The sequence below is a fragment of the Jaculus jaculus genome, chromosome 3, assembly GCF_020740685.1.
Source record: "Jaculus jaculus isolate mJacJac1 chromosome 3, mJacJac1.mat.Y.cur, whole genome shotgun sequence".
Taxonomy (NCBI): Eukaryota; Metazoa; Chordata; class Mammalia; order Rodentia; family Dipodidae; genus Jaculus; species Jaculus jaculus.
Window position 1 is genome coordinate 95,209,185 of NC_059104.1, and position 20,913 is coordinate 95,230,097.

The 20,913-nt window shown below is 47.0% G+C and overlaps 2 protein-coding genes across 2 annotated transcripts in view; one reads left to right on the forward strand and one right to left on the reverse strand.

Annotated features, from left to right (window-relative positions):
• Cbl (Cbl proto-oncogene) overlaps nt 1-1,915 on the reverse strand; it is an 89,904-nt gene extending 87,989 nt beyond the window's left edge. Inside the window, exon 1 of the mRNA XM_004667369.2 lies at nt 1,694-1,915. Within this exon, the coding sequence (XP_004667426.1) occupies nt 1,694-1,888 (195 nt within the window). The 5' untranslated portion in view covers nt 1,889-1,915. The remainder of the gene's footprint in view (nt 1-1,693) is intronic.
• An 11,005-nt stretch (nt 1,916-12,920) lies between these two features.
• Nucleotides 12,921-20,750, forward strand: Ccdc153 (coiled-coil domain containing 153). Its single transcript, XM_004667370.2, has 7 exons — nt 12,921-12,990; nt 13,213-13,294; nt 13,815-13,880; nt 15,319-15,438; nt 16,354-16,446; nt 19,489-19,619; nt 20,590-20,750. The coding sequence occupies exons 2-7, from the start codon at nt 13,225-13,227 to the stop codon at nt 20,716-20,718; spliced, it is 609 nt and encodes a 202-aa protein (XP_004667427.1). The 5' UTR covers nt 12,921-12,990; nt 13,213-13,224; the 3' UTR covers nt 20,719-20,750.
• Nucleotides 20,751-20,913: the final 163 nt, after the last annotated feature.

Sequence of the window (20,913 nt, forward strand, 5' to 3'; positions counted from 1 at the left end):
ATTTTTTTTTTAATGCCAACACAAGGACAAGGAGCCAGGCAGCACTAGGGAGGCTGAGGTGGACGGGTTGCTGTGAGTTCCAGACCAGCCTGAACTACAAAGTAAGCCACTCAAAAGACAAAGTAAAAAGATGATAATGTATCTAAAATTTCCTTTTTATATCACTCTATAATGGTTTTATAATTTCTAATAATAAAACTATTACTAGCACCAATATTATGAACATACAAATATTTGCATCATTAAGTACTATAATGCCAATTTGGGGGGGTGAGGAAGCATGCTGGTAGCCTATAACATAATTAACATTACTTAACGTAGGAAAAATCATCCTTGAAAAAGTGGCTCTGAAGCCATTGGTATGCACTGCCAGAGAGTTAATTCTCACACAGGACTTATTAAGCATTTATATAGCAGAATTACATTTGCCAAGTGCTTCAAAATCATTTTAGTGGCTGTTTTTAATCCAAAACAACCCATGAAGAACTTTACAGAAAAGGAATCCGGACCCAGAGAGAAGCCAACGAAAACCAATTTTACTCTGGAGGATGTAACACTATTCTCTTACATACCAGAACCTCCTAATCACGTTTTTACTTACAATATAAATGTTGCCAAAGTTATTAATAAATATGACAAATATCAAGGAAATAATGTACCGAATTCTAACAAAACATGATAATATATAGCAGTGTTAACTTGGAACTAACTAGTAAATTTCACTATATAGGCACAACCATAAGGAAGTAAGACTCTCCCAAATGACAAACTTGAAGGGCTAAATATAAGGTTTATTTTTTCGCATATCTGATTTTGAAAAGGCAATCAGAGAGACTCTGGAGGAAAGTGAGGCCTTGTAAAAGGCAGGCCCGTTACAAAAATTAAAAAAATCTCCCAACGAGAGCCCAACTCAAAGTGCTGAATGCAGTTAGTTATAAAGACAGGCTCTGCCGCTGAGCATCTTCAGTCAATGCACCTTTCAGAAGGTTAAGCTTCTAACCAGGACTTGTGGTTCAATTGCTCAGCTCAGCGCCTGCGACAGATCAGACCCAGTGCTTTTTTTGCAGGATTAACAAAAAAAACGTGAGCCAACGTTAGCAGTTAAGGGAAGTTCCTCCTTTGCCCCCATTTCGTTCTTTTATCTAAGTGTTACACCTTAATGAGGAAAATGAAAACAAACTACACGCTCACCCCGACCACGGGTTAGCCTACGGTCGTCCAGACCCCCGGCTCCCTCCTAGGGAGCCCATCAACCTAATGCCCGGGAGAGTGTCGACTCCCCCCGCATCCAGCTGGGAGCTCTAGCCTGCAAATCAAACACTTCCTCATTCCCTCGGGCCCATGTCCGGGGGCCAACTCCGTGACCCACATCCCCAAAGGCGCCGGCGGAGCCCCAAACTCCGCACCCCTCCCCTCGCACTTCCGCCCCGGTGGCTTCGCCGTCAAGCCTCCCCCAGCCCCCACCCCATCTTTGTCTCCGTCCCCGCACACCTCAACCTCCCCACCTCGCAGAGCGCGGCCCCCGTGGCCTTCCCTGCCCGGCCCGGCCCGCTCGCGGCCGCCCCCTCCCCCAGCCGGCTTCCTCCGCCCGTCGTCCGCCGTCGTCCATCCTCCCCCCGTCGCCGCGGCCGCGGCCCTCCGCCCACACCCACCCTGCTCCCCGGGGTCTGCCGGCCCCCCGCGGGCCCCTCACCTTGTCCATGAGCTTCCAGCACTTCTCCACCATCTTCTTGTCCACCGTGCCGGGCGGGTGCGGGCTGAGGTGGTGGTGATGGTGGTGGTGCGGCTGGAAGGCGTCCTTCATGAGCCCGATCAGGCCGCCCGCGCCCGAGCCCCCCGAGCCGCCGCCGCCCCCCGCGCCCGAGCTCTTCTTCACGTTGCCGGCCATGGCCCCCGGAGACGGGGTCGGGAACGCAGCGGGGTCGGCCGGCTCCGCTCAGCCGCGAGCAGGGAGAGAAGCAGGGCGTGAGGGAGGGGCCTCCCTCCCGGCAGCCGCCGCCGCCGCCGGCTCTCGGGCGGAGAGGGAGGAGCCGCGGCGGGCAGGGCAGGGGGTGGCGCCGGGAGACCGGGCGCGCCCCTTCAGCGAAGCGCCGCGAGCACAGAGGGCGGGCGCGCCGGGGCCCCGTCTGCGGACCCGGGCTGTGGACGCGGCGGCGACCCCGCTCGGGCCGGCGCGAGCACCCAGCTGGGGGTGGAGGGGAGGAAGGCTGGGCGGGGAGGAGGGGGAAGCGGGCCAAGTTTCCGCGCCCACCTCCGGGGCGGCGAGGGGCGTGGCCAGCCGTGGGCGGAGCCAAGGGGACGCTGGGAGGCCGCGCCCTCTGCTGGAGAGGCGAGGAATGGGAGAAGGCGGCCTCCGGTGTGGAGTCTGCGCACTAAGCAGAAGACCAGCCCTCCCTGCTTCTCGTGGGCCTGCCTGGCTTGGTGCTTCGTGAGTCATGGCAATACTTGAATTGATACCGTAACAGGAAGATTTTTTTTCTTGGTTGGTTGGTTTTGTTTATTATATTTTTTATTATTTATTTATTCATTTGAGACAGGGAATGGGTGTGCCAGGGCCCGTGCCCTTCCAAATGAACTTTGCGCATCCGGCTTTATGTGGGTACTGGGGAATTGAACACCAACTGGCTTTGCAAGCAGGCGCCTTGAACCGCCGAGCCCCCCTCCTAATCCAGTAATGGAAGGATTCTTAATGTCTTTTCCTACGTCTGACAAATGTGGAGGTTGAGCTTAGAGTTTATCAGCTTCACATTGTGATATAGGATTGTTGGGTTCCTTGTATGCCAATGCACCAATAACTTGGGGTGTTCTGGGATCCTTCTCCTATGAATTCAAAGAATGAAATCCACAGACCAGAGGATAAGGTTCAGAAAGATTTTAAATACTATTTCTTTGAAAGAGAATAGGACCGCCAGGGCTCTAGCCACCACAAACGAACTCCAGACACATGCACCACCTTGTACATCTGGTTTACATGGGTACTGGGGAATCGAACCTGGGTCCTTAGGCTTTCCAGGCAAGTGCCTTAACCGCTAAGCAATCTCTCCACACACATCCCCAAAAAAATTTTTATTGTAGCTTAAGACGTTAGGAAGGAGAGAAGAAGGACTTAAGCCTACACATAGGAGAGGGAAGCAAGGAAGAGGAGCCCCATGAGAGAAGAGGGCAGAGCTTTTGCCCAGAGAAGCCCGCCTGGCAAATTCAATCTTGGTGTTTTTGTTTGTTTGGTTGGTTGGTTTTGGGTTTTTGAAGTAGGGACTAACTCTGGCTCAAGCTTACCTGGAATTCACTATGTAGGCTCAGGGTGGCCTCCAACTAGGCTGTCGTCCTACCTCCTGAGTGCTGGGATTAAAGGCATGCACCACCACCAAGCCTGATCTTGGTTTTTTTATGGGGAGTTCCCTACGTGAGAAAGACCAGGTCAGCAGGGTGTTATGTACAAAGACCAGATTTTACAGCTTGGCCAGTAATCTTCGGTAAGGATCAGAGTTTCTGTCATCTGGGAAGGGTGCAAGCTTAATCTAGAAATCTTTCCTGGAGGGTGTAATGTCTAGATTTCTGCAGGCTTAGTGATATTTCCCGCTTTCAGTCAAAGAATTTTTTTTTAAAAATCACTTTTTGAAGCCGGGCGTGGTAGTGCATGCCTTTAATTCCAGCACTCAGGAGGCAGAGGTAGGAGGATCACCATGAGTTCGAGGCCACCCTGAGACTACATAGCGAATTCCAGGTCAGCCTGAGCTAGAGTGAGACCCTACCTCAAAAAAAAAAAAAAAAAATCACTTTTTGACACATGCATCTGGACTTCGTTTGAAGCAGCTAAAGGCCCTTATGCACCCATTCATGCCCCCCATCTCTCTGCTTGCAAATAAATAAAAATATTTTAATGAGAAAAAAATCACTTTTTGGGTACTGTTACCCTGATTGCTTAGCCAGTTTCTGTCTCCTATCAATTGTGCAGAAATGTTAAAAACCAAAAGTTCTTTCTCCACTCCCTTGTAATTTATTTTTGTGGTGCTTGAGATTCAATTCAGAGCCTTATGCATACTAGGCAAGTGCTCTACCATTGAACAAACTCTTGGCATTTATTTATTTGAGAGAGAAAGAGGCACATAGAGAGATAGAAAGAATGGGCGCACCAGGGCCCCCAGCCACTACTGCAAACGAATTTCAGATACATGTGCCAACTTGTGCATCTGGCTTATGTGGGTCCTGGAGAATTGAATCTAGGTCCCTAGGTTTTGCAAGCAAGTGCCTTAACCACTAAGTCATCTCTCCAGCACTTAAGTTCTTTATTAATACATGAAGGAGAATGCTGCTTCTTGTTGGAGCCTGACAGGTTTGAGCCTCTCAAGCCACAAACTTCTTTGGGGCCTTTGACCTCTTGAAAAACAAAGCACTTCCTTTTTCTTTCTTTTTTTTCTTCTGAAAAGCAGTTCTTTTTCTGGGAATCAAACATATATTTAAAGATTCTGCTCAGCAGAAGCCCTGCCCACAGAAGCTGTGAGAAGCTGTAACAGCTGGCCAGAGGTTCTTACTTTCCCCTGGGAACAGAAATGCAGCTCCCAGTGGCTTCCACTTCTCTAATCTAAAAGCTCCTTTGGAAGAACTTCAAAAATAGGAACTTCCTTTCCAAAGAAAAAAGTGCTCTGCCTTAATTTGCCAATCCTGGGCCCCAGTTTTGTGAGCTTGCAAACCCAAATGTGTCAATACGTACTCATTTCCACCCTGTATCTCTCTCTTTGTCTGATAAGACTGCTTACCAAATCTCTGAATTCAAGAACCATTGAGCTCCACTTCTTAGCTTTGCAAATTAATCGCCTTTATTTAAGACATTTTAGAGTCTATGTTATCATTTCCTATCAGAATCTTTTTATATTAGTCCTTACCAAAAAACACAATTCTCAGCTAAAAGGACTAAGAAATGCTTTATTCTGGAGCCAAATATGAGTGACCGTGGCTCTGGGAACACAGGTTTAGATTATCCCAAATTCCATATTCCAACATGTTAACAAATTCATAAAGATTTTTTTGTTTTTGTTTTTTCAAGGTAGGGTCTCCCTCTATCTAGCCCAGGCTGGTCTGAAATTCACTATATGTAGTCTCAGGATGGCCTCAAACTCTCAGCGATCCTTCTACCTTTGCCTTCCAAGTGCTAGAATTAAAGGCGTGCACCACCACGCCCGACCGTTTCCCTTTCTTTCTGTCTCAAATATAAATAAATAAATAAAATAAAAAATATGTGGCGCACGCCTTTAATCCAAGCACTTGGGAAGCAGAGGTAGAAGGACTGCTGTGAGTTCAAGGCCACCCTGAGACTACATACTAAATTCCAGGTCAGCCTGAGCTAGAGTGAAACCCTACCTTGAAAAACCAAAAAAAAAAAAGTAAGAAGAGAGGGAGGGAGGGAGGGAGAGAAAAAAAATGGGCACGTCAGGGCCTCCAGCCACTGCAAACGAACTCCAGAAGCTTGTGACCCCTTGTCCCCTTGTGCATCTGGTTTACGTGGGTACTGGAGAGTCGAACTGAGATCCTTTGGCTTTGCAAGCAAGTGCCTTAACCGCTAAACCATCCCTTCAGCCCTCCATGAAGTTTTTATAGTCACAGAACAAAGACATAAATCAAGACACTTGACGTACATTGGTGAGTACTTCAGGTGGGTGGATTATAGCAAAACTGGGAATTCTCTGTTGTGGGCCTCAGATGCTATCTGGTGAACATTCTTGGTTTTAAGGTTGGTGAAAGCTGTAAGTCTATTCTTACATTCCACAAAGATTTACCTAATAGTCACTAGGATGTTAGGTCATACACAGACACCTGTAGACAACAAATGGCTATTTACGGGACTAAGATAGGGCGAAGATAATTTGGCTCCAGACGTACAACATTCCAACTCCCCATGATCGCTGAAACTTTAATCAGTTAATCAACCTTTTAAATTAAATGTTTAATGTAGGTAAGGCTTCTTTCTGGGAACTTTGGTTTGCACTGCCTAAAGTGGCCCATAAATCTGGAATAAGAGGGAAAATTGTACACATAAGAGGGCCTGGCACACCCATACCCAATCTATCTCCCCCCTTGTTAGTTTTTTTAAGGTAGGATCTCATTGTAGCCCAGGATGACCTAGAATTCACTATGTAGTCCAGGCTGACCTTGAAGTCACAGCAGTCCTACTACCTCTGTCTCCCAAGTGCTGGGATTAAAAGTATGTGCCATTAAGCCCAGTTTTAATTCTATCCATCAACTAAATAAATAATTTTTTTTTAAAAAGAAAAGCAATGCAAAAGTGAGCCAGGTGTGGTGGTGCATGCCTTTAATCCCAACACTCAGAAGGTAGGAGGATCACTGTGAGTTCGAGGCCACCCTGAGACTACATAGTGAATTCCAGGTCAGCCTGGGCTAGAGTGAGACCCTACCTTGTAAAACAAAATAACAAAACAAAAACAAAAAGCAATGCAAAAGTAATTATTAAATTATTGCTATATTTTATTTTTATCATTTATTTATTTATTATTTATTATTTTTGGTTTTTCAAGGTAAGGTCCCACTCTAGCCCAGGCTGTCCTGGAATTCACTGTAGTTGCAGAGTGACCTCAAACTCACAGCAATCACCCTACCTCACCCACCCAAGTACCCAAGTGCTGGGATTAAAGGCATGTGCCACTAGTCCTGGCTTTTTATTTTTATTTTTATTTTTTAATTATTTGAGAGAGGGAGAGAAAGAAAGAGGCAGATAGAGAATGGGCATGCCAGGGCCTTCAGCTGCTGCAAATGAACTCCAGACACATGCACCACCTTGTGCATCTGGCTTACTTGGGCCCTGGGGAAATGAACCTGGGTCCTTTGGCTTTGTAGGCATGTGCCTTGCCCACTAAGCCATCCCCTCAGCCCTTGTTTTATCTTGTTTTGGTTTTGTTTTTTTGAGGTAGGGTCTTCTCTGTAGCCCAGGCTGACCTGGAATTCACTATGGCTGGCCTTGAACTCACAGCGACCCACCTACCTCTCTTCCTCCCAAGTGCTAGGACTAAAGGTGTACGCCACCACACCTGACAGGGTTTTCTTATTGTTGTTGTTTGCCTTGAAATTCACTCTGTAGTCTTAGGGTGGCCTCAAACTCACAGCGATCCTCTTACCTCTGCCTCCCAATTGCTAGCATTAAAGGTGTGTGCCACCCACACCTGACCTTGACAGATTTTTTTTTTAATTTTTATTTATTTATTTATTTGAGAGCGACAGACCCAGAGAGAAAGACAGATAGAGGGAGAGAGAGAGAATGGGCGCACCAGGGCTTCCAGCCTCTGCAAAGGAACTCCAGACGCGTGCGCCCCCTTGTGCATCTGGCTAATGTGGGACCTGGGGAACCGAGCCTCGAACCGGGGTCCTTAGGCTTCACAGGCAAGCGCTTAACTGCTAAGCCATCTCTCCAGCCCCACAGATTTTTTTTTTAATTTTTTTAATTTTTATTAACATTTTCCATGATTATAAAATATATCCCATGGTAATTCCCTCCCTCCCCACCCCCACACTTTCCCATTTGAAATTCCCATTCTCCATCATATTACCTCCCCATTACAATCATTGTAATTACATATATACAATATCAACCTATTAAGGATCCTCCTCCCTTCCTTTCTCTTCCCTTTATGTCTCCTTTTTAATTTACTGGCCTCTGCTACCAAGTATTTTCCTTCTCACACAGAAGCCCAATCATCTGTAGCTAGGATCCATATATGAGAGAGAACATGTGGCGCTTGGGCGACAGATTTTTTTGTTTGTTTGTTTGTTTTTGTTTTTCAAAGTAGGGTCTTGCTGTAGCTCAGGCTGACCTGGAATTCACTATGTAGTCTCAGGGTGGCCTCAAACTCACGGCGATCCTCCTACCTCTGCCTCCAGAGTGCTGGGAATAAGGCGTGCACCATCATGCCCAGTAGGACAGATTTTTAAAAAATATTTTATTTTTATTTATTTATTTGAAAGAGAGACAGACAGACAGAGAGAACAGGCGCACCAGGGCTTCCAGCCACTTCATACGAACTCCAGACACATGTGCCTCCTTGTGCATCTGGCTTACGTGGGTCCTGGGGAATCGAACTGAAGCCCTTTGGCTTTGCAGGCAAGCACCTTAACTACCCCCATATATATATATTTTTAAAGAATGCACAGTATCTCAAGGAACTTCATTCAATTCCAAGGTCTTTTCTATCCCAGAAACTTCACTGGTGTTTTATATAGAAAAGACTTACTCTCCCCTAGCCACAGGAAAAGTGGAGAATTTGCCAGAAACCTGGCCATCCCATCCCAAGCCTTTAGTCTTGACCCATCCTGCTCACCTTCTAATTAAGGCATAGCTGTCTCTGGAAGGGCCAGACGAAAGGTAGTGGCTGAAACATTACAAATCCATAGATGTCCACCCCATCCCTTGCTGGCAAGGGTTAGCTAGGCCATCTTTGTGTTCAAAATGCCTGAAACCTTAACCTCTCACACATCTATCAGAGAAGTAGCCAAGGTCCTGAGAGCTTTTTTTCCCAGTGTGAAGCAAAGAGGGGAGATGAAACCCACACTGGGTCTAGTTCAGCACAGATGTGTACAATTTTCCATCCTTGCTGTCCTAACTTGATAGTTACACACCTCTAGGCCTTTGTAAAACTTGTCCTTCTTGCCCTGAAGGCCTCATTCCTTTTCCCCACTCCCACCTGCTCCACTAACTTTACATAACCAATTCCTTATGCAAGTCCTTCAAGCTCAGTAACCACTGTCCATGACTCTCCTAAACACCAGCAGACAGACACCCCCCACCCCCGGATTACAGCAGCCTTTCCTGTCCAGCTACCCCCTCCTTGAGGACAGGACCCTTTCCTGACATGATGACAGAGAAAACCCCAGCTCTGCCAGGTGGCCAGAAAGGGGTGTGTGTGTGTGTGTGTGTGTGTATAAATTTTTCTTTTTTGGTTTTTTGAGGTAGAGTCTCACTCTGGTCCAGGCTGACCTGGAATTAACTATGTAGTCTCAGGGTGGCCTCTAACTTTCAGCGATCCTCCTACCTCTGCCTCCCGAGTGCTGGGATTAAAGGTGTGCGCCACCACGCTCGGCCAAGGCACATATTTTTCTTTTCTTTCTTTTTTTTAATTTATTTATTTGAGAGCGACAGACACAGAGAGAAAGACAGATAGAGGGAGAGAGAGAGAATGGGCGCGCCAGGGCTTCCAGCCTCTGCAAAGGAACTCCAGACGCGTGCGCCCCCTTGTGCATCTGGCTAACGTGGGACCTGGGGAACCGAGCCTCAAACCGGGGTCCTTAGGCTTCACAGGCAAGCGCTTAACCGCTAAGCCATCTCTCCAGCCCCCAAGGCACATATTTTTAATCCCAGCCCTGGGGAAGCTGAGTTGGAATGGCCTAAGGCTAGCCTGGATCTAGAGTTCCAAGTCAGCCTGGTAGAGTGAAACCATATCCCATACATATTCACTGAACTTACACTGCTCATATAGAGTGCAACAATGAAAAATGTTTACTATCTCTCTATCCAGTTGCTCTCCTTTTCCTTTCTTTTGGAGACAAGTCTTACTGTTTCCCAGGTTGGCATTGAACTCCTGAATCAAGAGATCTTCCTCTGGTCTCAGCCTCACAAACAGTAGGACTATAGACATGCACCCAGCTAGCAGCCACTGTAGACCAGGGCCCCATTGGTCTCTGAGCACACAGACCATATTTCTTTCTTAAAGCCTACTCATTGTGTGATACTTTTCTTACTCCACCTTCACCCCAAACCACATCCTCCTTCTGCACCTGAGAGTCAGTTGACTGAACATATCTGCAAAGAAAATGCTCTCCTGAGGAATGACACTTGCTTGTATTCTATAATCTTTGTCCTCAATGTGTCATCTCAAGTATCAACATAACAGACACAGCCCTTCTGTGGAAGAATGTCCCCAAACGGGCTCCAAGGTGAGAAGGAAGGAGACAGGAACTCCAATTATATTCCAGAGCAAGGGGAGAAGATTCTGGAGGAGAATAAATGAAGACATGCCACAGAACTAGAAGAAAGGTATTCTCCAGATCTGGGAAATACGCACAAGCTTAGCTAGCCATAAAGCACAGTTGTTATAAACATTAAGAGGACAAGCCTGGGGCCGGGGTTGTAGTTCAGTTGGTAGAGTATCAGCATGCACCAAGCTGTGTGTTCGATCCCCAGCACTGCATGAACTGGGTGTGGTGGCACATGCATGTTATCCCATCATTTGGGAGGTAGAGGTAGAAGAATTGGAAGTTCAATTATTCTTGGCTATATAGTGAGCTTAAGGCTAGCCTGGGCTTTATGAGGCCCTGTCTCAAAAAAAATTTTTTTCTTTTTGTTTTTTCAAGGTAGGGTCTCACTCTAGCCCAGGCTGACCTGGAATTCACTATGGAGTCTCAGGGTGGCCTCGAACTCATGGTGGTCCTCCTACCTCTGCCTCCCGAGTGCTAGGATTAAAGGCATGAGCCACCACACCTGGCTCTCAAAAAAAATTTTTTTTGGGGGGGGGCTGGAGAGGTGGCTTAGTGGTTAAGTGCTTGCCTGTGAAGCCTAAGGACCCCGGTTCAAGGCTTGATTCTCCAGGACCCACGTTAGCCAGATGCACAAAGGGGGGTGCACACATCTGGAGTTCGTTTGCAGTGGCTGGAGACCCTGGCACGCCAATTCTCTCTCCCCCTCTTTCTCTGTCTGTCGCTCTCAAATAAAGAAAGAAAGAAAGAAAAAATTAAAATGGGCTAGAGAGATGGCTTACTGGTTAAGCTGTTTGCCTGCGAAGCCTAAGGACTCATGTTCGACTCTCCAGGCCTCACGTAGCCAGACCCACAGTGACACAAGTACACAAGGTGGCACATGCAGCTGGAGTTCAATTGCAGTGGCTGGAGACCCTGACACACCAATTCACTCTCACACACTCAGTCTGTTACTCTCGCTCTCTCACATTAAAAAAGAAAAAAAAAAAAAAAGCCAGGCGTGGTGGCGCACACCTTTAATCCTAGCACTGGGAGGTAGAGGTAGGAGGATCACTGTGAGTTCAAGGCCACCCTGAGACTCCATAGTGCATTCCAGGTCAGCCTGGACTAGAGTGAGACCCTACCTCAAAAAACAAAACAACAACAACAAAAAAAAAAGGCCAGTCTGTTGGGTTTGCCTCAAAAAAGTTAATTAAATTAAAAAGCTGGGAGCTGGGCATGTTAGCTCACATCTTTAATCCCAGCACTCAGAAGGCAGAGGTAGGAGGATTGCTATGAGTTCAAGGCCACCCTGAAACTACCTAGTGAAAAAAAAAAAAAAAACAAGCAGGCATGGGGATGTACACCTTTAGTCTAAACACTCAGGAGGCAGAGGTAGGAGGATCACTGTGAGTTTGAGGCCAGCCTGGGATCAGAATGAGTTCCAAGTCAGCCTGGGCTAGAATGAGACCCAACCTTGAGAAAACAAGCAAAAATAAATAAATACTAAATAATAATAAAAGAACGAGCCTGGTTGTTCTCGTTGCTCTATAAAACATCATCCAAAATGTCACAGACATATCCTGCAGCCACCAAGGTGTTAAATCAACATGCATTGGCCTATGCTTAAAGCCCCACAGGCAAGGTATTTTATTCCCAGACCTATGTCTATGTCTGTTAATCTGACTGTGATAATAAGCAATTGGTCAAAGATGTTAAGAGGGACATGGATAGAGGGAAGTGCCTAAAGAACGAGCCTGAAGGTCCCTTAGTCCACAGGGAGAAAAGCCCTGATGTCCCTGCCGTTTTCATCCTAACCAGCATAGTGCCAGAGATTCAGGTGGCAGATAGATGGCAAGGCTCCAGGATGGCCCCAGCTACAGAGAGGATGGAGCTGCATTCCAAAACAGCTACCCATGTCAGCCTGGGCTAGAGTGAGACCCTGTCTCAGAAAAAAAAAAAAAAGAAAAAAACACCCATAAAACTCTATGTCCCCAATTAATTTTTCCAACCAAACATGACCCTAGCAAGATGCTAGGAAGTATCCCTAAAAGGGAGTCACCCCCAACATTGCTCCTCAAAATAATTTTAAAACAAAAATTATGAAATGCAGGAAGTCAAGTAAATCCACTAGAGGGAGTTCCAAGCAACCCAGAGCTTGACAAAATAGTGTCTCAGTGCCTGGCTGCAGATTAACCAGATAAATTAATTTAGGGGAGTGAGGGAATAGATTAAATGACGTGTGAAAAAATGGTCCTTTACATACTCAGCTAAAATCTAGGACTTTCTGGAGTTACAAAATTTACAGGACAGAAAACCAAGTCAGAGGCAGAGTTAAATCGCTAGAACTCATGACACTTTAACCGATGTCCTTTCCTTGACATTTAAATTGCATCACTTCGGCCAGCATCCTAGAGTCTATGGGTCCACCTCTCCTCGGGCCTCATCTCAGAAGTGGAAAATTCTCTTGACTGCCTGCTCCTGTGTTTGTTTCCCTCATGCACTGTAGAGAGAACGTCTTTCTGAAGAGGACCTTGGGGTTTAAGCCTAACTAATAGTATTATTTTACAGATAAGACCTCAAGACATAAAGTGCCCACAATAGCTACTGAAGATGTTTTTTTTTTTCTCTGTACCAGCACAACACTGTTATCTCAGACTGGAAATTTCTAAATTCCCATATTCCTGGCAGTGCCTATGTGGAAGTGAGTCATAGCTAATCACCGTCAAGGTCCTCTCTTTTTGAACTAAGAATTTGGGGAGAAGGGGACACTCCACGATCTTCGTGTTTGATACCTTATGAGCTGATTGAACCCATGAGCTTTCTATGAAGCCCATGTTTCCCAGTCGCCTGGACAGCAGCAGCCTCCAGAAACCCAATATTCTTAGTCCTGCCCCCTTGCTGGCACGCCCCCACTCTAAGTCTGCCGCTCTGGATTGGTTCCCAGGACCCAGGCTCCTTCCCAGGCTCAATCAGCCTGGGCCTCTTTCTGCCAGTCCTAAGGACAGGGAGGCCCACTGCCCGGGGACCCTACAGGTAGGAAGAGGGAGGGGATGGTTGTAGGGGAGGAAGAAGGGACCAGACCCCGAGATGAAAGAGTGAAAGAGTGTTGACTACCGAGCCCTGCCCTGCCTGAGGTTCCCAGGAAACCAAGAAGCTTCTGGAGACTTCTGACTCTCCTGAGACTCTTGCTTCAGTCCAGAGGACAGAAAAACATTCCTGTGCACAGACCCACACATAAAGCCCTCTCTATCACAGGACAGTAAGGATATGCCACCTAAAACCAAAGGAAAGAGGAAGAAAGTGGGGGCCAAAAAGCAGAACAAGAACTTGGGTGCTGGTGAGTTGGGGTAGGGCAGGCTTGGTTATCTTTTTTTTTTTTTCTTTCTTTCTTTTTTTTTTGGTTATCCTTGTCCGTGTCCTGACACGTTGACCACACAGGTGTCCTCCAGCCCTCTGTGAGACCAGATGGAACAGTTTTGTTGTTTCTTTGTTTTCACAAGATCTCACTGTGTTGTCCAGGCTGGCCTGGAACTTGCCATCCTGTTGCCTGAGCCTCCCAATACTAGGATCCCTGGTGTGGTCGATGAAAGTTTTCAGTTCTCCTCCACCGAGCTGAGGAACCTGGAAAATAATTACCCGCCTGGATCCCCCGCCTAGCCCCGTGCCTTCCTAATGTGCTTGTCACCCTTCCGCTGAGCAGTGAAGACATAGCCATGAACTTGGCCGACTTTGCCATCGGGCACCACCGCTGTGCTCAGTGATCCTCGGCCCTGGCACAGGAGGGGGCGCACCGGGGGGAGGGCAGAGACGGGCCTGAGACCACCGTAACTTAAAGCTCTTCCAACTTGCCAGGGCAGGTGTGGAAGCCGAGGCGGAGCGCAGGCTGCTGCTGCTGGAGAAGGAGCTGCTTCAGGAGCACTTGGGTGAGAAGCCAGACGCAGGTCTCTGGGAGCAACAGCGGCATTTCTGGGTACTTGGAGAAGTGGAAGGTTGAAGCTGTGGTGTGGGGCTAAGCCCAACTGCTGCTTATAATGGCAAGACTGTGATGAGGAAGGGCTTGCACAGTGAAGATTGCTAAGGGAAGCTATTTTTCTTGGTGGTAGAGGGGCAACCAGGATTTTATAGATGGTAGGTAAGCACTCTACCATAGTGCTAACCTTAGGCCCAAGGAAGCTAGTTTTCTTTTTCCTTTTTTTTTTTTTAAGGTAAGGTCTCTCTTTCTAGTCCAGCCTGACCTGAAACTAACTCTGTAGTCTCAGGGTGGCCTCAAACTCATGGCGATCCTCCTACCTCTGCCTCTCAAGTGCTGGGATTAAAGGCATGCGTCACTATGCTCGGCCAAGGAAGTTATTTTTTATGAGCTGAACACGGAGGGAATATTTACGTTTTAGTGATGAAAAACTCGTGAGATTCTAGCTGAACAACATAATAAACAGAGACTGTAAAAGGTTGGACACAGCTGGGCGTGGTGGTGCATGCCTTTAGTCTCAGCACTTGGGAGGCAGAGGTAGGAGAATCACCTTAAGTTTGAGGCCACCCTGAGACTACAGAATGAACTCCAGGTCAGCCTGGGCTACAGCGAGACCCTACCTCAAAACCTCAAAAAAATAAAAGGTTGGACACAGGCTGTGGAGATGACTTAGCAATTGCTTGCAAAGCCTGATGTCCCAGTTTCTGTTTCCCACTGCCCATGTAAAGCCAGATGAACAAAGTGGCAAATGTATCTGGAGTTTGTCTGCATTGGCAAGAGGCCCAAAGCTGGGCGTGGTGGTGCACGCCTTTAATCCCAGCACTTGGGAGGCAGAGGTAGGAGGATTGCTGTGAGTTTGAGGCCACCCTGAGACTATATAATTAATTCCAGGTCAGCCTGGACGGTAGTGAGACCCTACCTCAACAACAACACACACACACACACACACACACACACACACACACACACACAGCGGCCCTAAGTGCCCATGTGGTCATTCAAGTTCTCTCACATTTGAGCTTCCTCTCTTTCTCTACTTGCAAATCAATAAAATATTAATTTTTTTAAAAAGAGGTTGGAGGTTGGAGAAATGGCTCAGTGGTTCAGGCACTTGCCTGCAAAGCCTAATGACCCAGGTTCAATTCCCCAGTACCCAAGTAAAGCCAGATGCACAGTGGTATACATCTGGAGTTCGTTTGCAGTGGCTGGAGGCCCTGGCATGCCCATTCTCCCTCTCTCCTTCCAAATAAATAAAAATTTTAAAAAGTTGGACCCCCTGCCACCAAGTTTCCAAGATAAGAAGCGTTCATTAAGCCCTCAGGACTGATTCTATGGGAACCCCCCCCACCCCACCCAGCCAGTCCTAAGGGCGGCTGTGGAACTGTTCACAGCCCTACGGAGAGATGAGGCTCGTCAAGCCAAGGCTTCCGAAGACCGGCTGAAACAGAGGTTGCAGGAGTTGGAGGCTGAACTGGAAAGGGCCCGAAGTGAAGGGAAAGCCATATATGCAGGTGTGTGTCTGTGGAGCAGGTAAGCAGGAGACAGGATGTGAAAGAAGACAACCGAGAGGGCCAGGGCATGCAAGGAAGGGAAAGGGAGAGGGTTCCCAATGACCAGACCTAGCTCCACCTTCCCTGCATAGGCAGGGCCCTGAGAGACCAAAGGAAGATCACTAGTATTCCACGCGGGGACTGTCCAGAATGACACGATGCTCTTTTCATGCTCAATGACGTACAAAATGTAGACTTAGCCATTACGGGTTTCATCCCTTGGAAGTGGGGAGAAGAGCTAGACAGAACTAGTATGGGAGAGAGGGTCTGGCTACCTATCCCTTTCCCCATATATTCAGTTTTTTTTGTTTGTTTATTTGTTTTGTTTTTGTTTTTTTGAGGTAGGGTCTCACTCTAGCTCAGGCTGACCTGGAATTCACTATGGAATCTCAGGATTCTCAGCAATCCTCCTACCTCTGCCTCCCAGTGCTGGTATTAAAGGTGTGCACCACCACGCCCAGCTAGTCAGGGTTGTTTGTTGTTTTTTTTTTTTAATTTTTTTTTCGTTTATTTTTATTTATTTATTTGAGAGCAACAGAGAGAGAAAGAGGCAGATATATAGGGAGAGGGGGAGAATGGCCACACCAGGGCCTCCAGCCACTGAAAATGAACTCCCGACGCATGCACCCCCTTGTGCATCTGGCTAATGTGGGTCCTGGGGAATCGAGCCTCGAACCGGGATCCTTAGGCATCACAGGCAAGCACTTAACTGCTAAGCCATCTCTCCAGCCCTAGTCAGGGTTTTAACATTGTTTCAAGAAGGTCCTTATACTCCTGTCCCCAAAGCGAGCAATCTTCCCCACAAGCAACTTCAGTTCCTTTCTTCATGCTTCCATCCCCACTGGGGCTCCGGACCACCTACTGTACCCCACTCAGAGATGAGCCGCCAGCATCGGGCCCTGCAAGCAAAGATGGAGACCAGCAGCAAGCAGATGGAAGAGGAAGTGAGGAGCCTTCGGGAGCAGCTAGGTAGCCCCCCGCCCCCGCCCTGTTTTTCCAAGGGTCAATGGCAAAGCCCCATGTGACGGGTAGAGTTAGAAGGCTACAATCTGAAGGTTAGATTTGAAGCTGCATCAATGGGACCCTGACTCTCTGAGCAGAGAGTTAACAACCCAAAGATACAGGGACAGAAAAGGAAGGTCTCTCACTCTGTTTCTTGCTTTATTTGCTCTTTCCAAGTCCAGCAATTATTCCCCCTACCATCTTGTCTGTCCTGAACAAAATACATTCCTTCTTTTTTTTAATTTTGAAAATATATTTTATTTTATTTTTATTTATTTGAGTGGGGGACACAGAGAGAGAGAGTGGGTATGCTAGGGCCTCCAGTCCCTGCAAACAAACTTCAGACCCATGTGCCACCTTGTGCATCTGGCTTACTTGGATCCTAGGGAATTGAACCTGGGTCCTTTGGCTTTGGCTTTGCAGTCAAGTGCCCTAACCACTAATCCATCTCTTCAATATCCCCCTCCTTTTTTTTTTTTTTTTTTTAGGTTAGGTTTCACCTTAGCCCAGGCTGACCTGGAATTCACTATGTAGTCTCAGGGTGGCCTGAACTCACAGTGATCCTCCTACCTCTGCCTCCCAGGTGCCGAGATTAAAGGCATGTGCCACCACACCTGACTTCACATTCCTTCTTTATTTGCTGACTTTTGGGTTGCAGTTAAGGCACTTGTCTGCAAACCAAAGAACCTTGGTTCAGTTTCCCAGGACCCATGTAAGCCAGATGCACAACGTGGCGCAAATGTCTGGAGTTCATCTTCAGCGGCTGGAGGCCCTGGCATGCCCATTCTCTCTCTCTCTCTCTCTCTCTCAAATAAATTAAATTAATATTTATTAATTAACTGACTTTTACAACCAAACTAAGGAAAAATGTTAGTTATTTACTTCTACATCTTTAGATCCTGGCACCTGGTGTTAGATCCTAAACAACCACAAGTTAATTTAATAAAGAACCCCTCCAGCCAGGTGTGGTGGCACTCAGGAGGCAGAGGTAGGAGGATCCCTGTGAGTTTGAGGTCACCCTGAGAATACATAGTCAATTCCAGGTCAGCCTGGGCTAGAGTGAGACCCTATCTCAAAAAATGAAAGAAAAAAAGAAAAAGAAACCCTCCAAATAAGCTACACACCTATATATATACAAAGTGAGAAAGAGAGGGAAGAAACCTTTCCTTCACAACAAAGTTGAAATATCTTAGTATGTCTTATTATGGCACATGAGATCTTTCACAATTTTGACCTCAAGGAAGTTTTCTATTTCCTCTTTCTTTCTTAATTTATTTCTTTCTCTCCTTTTCTTCCTGTTGTTTTTTCGAGGTAGGGTCTCACTCTAGCCCATGCTGACCTGGAATTCACTCTGTAGTCTCAGGATGGCCTTGAACTCATGATCCTCCTACCTCAGCGTCCCAAGTGCTGGGATTAAAGGCATGCGTCACCACACAAGGCTCTTTTCTCTTACTTTCTTTTCTACTTTTTCTTCTTTTTGAAGGGGTGGGGTGTCACTCTGTTGCCCATGCTGGCCTCACAGTGAGCCTCAGTCTCCCAGGTTCAGAGTATTATAGGCATGAGCAACCACATCCCACTTCAAATTTTCTTTCTCTTTTTTTTTTTTTTTTTTTTTTTTTTGAGAGAGACAGACAGAGTGAGAAAGAGGGAGAGATAGAGAATGGGCATGCCAGGGCCTCCAGCCACTGCAAACGAACGATGCATGTGCCACCTTGTACTTCTGGCTTTCATGGGTCCTGGGGAATCGAGCCTTGAACTGGGATTCTTAGGCATCACGGGCAAGTGCTTAACTGCTAAGCCATCTCTCCAGCCCCCAAATTTTCTTTTAAAAACATATATTTTTTTGCCGGTGTGGTGGTGAACACCTTTAATCCTAGCACTTGGGAGGCAGAGCTAAGAGGCTTACCATGAATTCAAGGCCACCTGGAGACTACAGAGTGATTCCTACCTGGAAAAAACAAAAATATATATTTATATATTTTTTTAATTTATTTATTTGAAAGCAGTAGAGAGGATACAGAGAACTGGCATGCCAGGGCCTCCAGCCACTGGAAGTTAACTCCAGATGTACCTACCACTTTGTGCATCTGGCTTTTTGTGGGTACTGGGGAATCAAACCTAGGTTAGGCTTTACAGGCAAGCACCTTAACCTTAGTGAGCCATCTCTCCAGCCCACTTGAAAGTTTTCTTATCCTAAAATATCTTTAGTTCAGCTATAAATATCCAGGAGTTGTACATCTGGCTTACAGAACATGGATTTCATCTCTAATCTTTGCCTTCTTTCAAATTCAACCAGCGTTGATTGAACACCTATATACTTGTTCTGTCATCCATTTTTACACTTAAGGGTCACACGCCTTTAATCCTAGTAGTAGGGAGGCAGAGGTAGGAGAATCGCCATCAGTTCAAGGTCACCCTGAGACTACAGAGCGAATTCCAAGTTAGAATGGGCCAGAGTGAGACTCTACCTTGAAAAACAAAAACAAAAACAAACAAACAAAAAAAAAAGAAAGAAAAAAGATCAAGAAGCTGAGGCTGGGGAGATAGCTCAGAGGGCGGAGCAGTTAAAGTTAAAGGCACTTGCTTGCAAGTCTGATGGTCCAGGTTCAAATCCCCAGTACCCACATAAAGCCAAATGCACAGTGTTCATTTACAGTGGCAAGAGGCCCTGGCATATCCATTCTCTTTTTCTCTCTCCCCTGCTTGCTTGCAAATAATAAATAAAATAAAATAAAAACCAAAACAAATACAAAAAATGATGAAGAGACTGAGATTCAGAAACATGCCCCAGAGGATCAAGCAGTAAGAACCAGGCTTTAAACCCTTCTACTGTCTCAAGCCCTTCACTCTTTCTGTTGTGCTTTGCTAGGCTTCACAGTGACTACAAGACAGCTGTGGCCTGAGGAAGTCTGTAACAATCCCACTGAAAGTGCCCTTTTTAGGTACCCCTGGTGATTGATCAGGGTGTTATGTCACTCTCCTGCCCCCTTGTATCCCTGTGACTCTCAGAGACATGCCAAAGGGAGGCCCAGGCTGCAAAGGAAGAGGCTGAGCACGTGCTTGGAGAACGGGACCACACCCTGGCTCAGCTTCGAGCCCATGTGGCAGACATGGAGGCCAAGTATGAGGAAATCTTAGATGTAAGCACCACTCCTTGGAGGCCAGCTGCCCAGTACCCAGTGCTGCACCATCCCCAACCCTCAACTAGAGTGATGACTGACAAGCCATGAGAGTCTGGCCCTATCCTGAGGGTAGACAGAGAAAATATAGCCAGGCTGAGAAAGCCAGGGGCTGTAATCTTGGGTGACTCAGGGAAGAGAATTGGAAGTTAAAGTCAATGTAGGCTACATAGCAAGACCCAGTCTCAAAAAAACCAAGAGCTGGGGTGAGGCTCCATGGTAGAGCACATGCCTAGAATACAAGGCCCTGAGTTCAATTTCCAACACTGACGAAGGGAAGGAAGGAAGGAAGGAAGGGAGGGAAGGAGAAGGGAAGAAGGAAGCTGGGCCTGGTGGCACAGGCTTATGATTTCAGCTTCTCAGGAGGCTGAGGAAGGAGGAACACAGGTTTAAATCCATCCTGGGCTATAAAGTTCAATTACAGCCTGGGCAACAGTGAGACTTTATCTCAAAATAAAAAGGAAGGAAGGGGCTGGAAAAGATGGCTTAGCAGTTAAGGCACTTGCCTGTGAAGCCTAAGGACCCAGATTCAATTCCCTAGTACCCACATAAGCCAGATGCACAAGGTGGTGCAAGTGTCTGGAGCTTATTTGCAGTAGCTAGAGGCCCTGGCATGCCCATTCTCTCTCTCTCTTAAATAAATAAAGGAAGGAACAAACCAACCAACCGATCAGCTGACAACTACTGACAGCCAGCACAAAATGCATGCCTATAATTCAGTACTTGAGAGGCTAAGGCAGGAGAATTCTGAGTTCAAAACCAGTCTGGACTACAGAGTGATACCCTGTCTCAGAAAGAAGGAAGAGGGGAAGGGAAGGAAGGCACGCAGGCAGACATCATCTCACTGGCAAGAAGAGTTTACTAACCAACCTGGGGTAGCCCTCACCCTTGCCCTCTCTCTTCCTGGGAGCTGAAAGTTTGATGTCTGCAGGGCAGCCTGGACCAGCTTTTGGCCAAGCTGAGAGCCATCAAGCCACAGTGGGATGCAGCCGCCCTGAGGCTCCACTCCAGACACAAGGAGCAGCTACGCCAGTTTGGTCTCAACCCCTTGGATCTTTGAGGCTGCTGGCCTGTAGTCTCAGAGGCCCAACAATAAAGCAGTTTGATGAAGAACTCAACAGAGCTTTGGGCATGGCCTTTGGCAGTGAGGAGGCGCCTTCATGGAGACATCTCTGAATTGGTTGAACCATTATCCCTTAAGACTCAGAGAACTGTGACCAGGTCACAACCCTTCTACTAGAGAAACTGGGTCCCA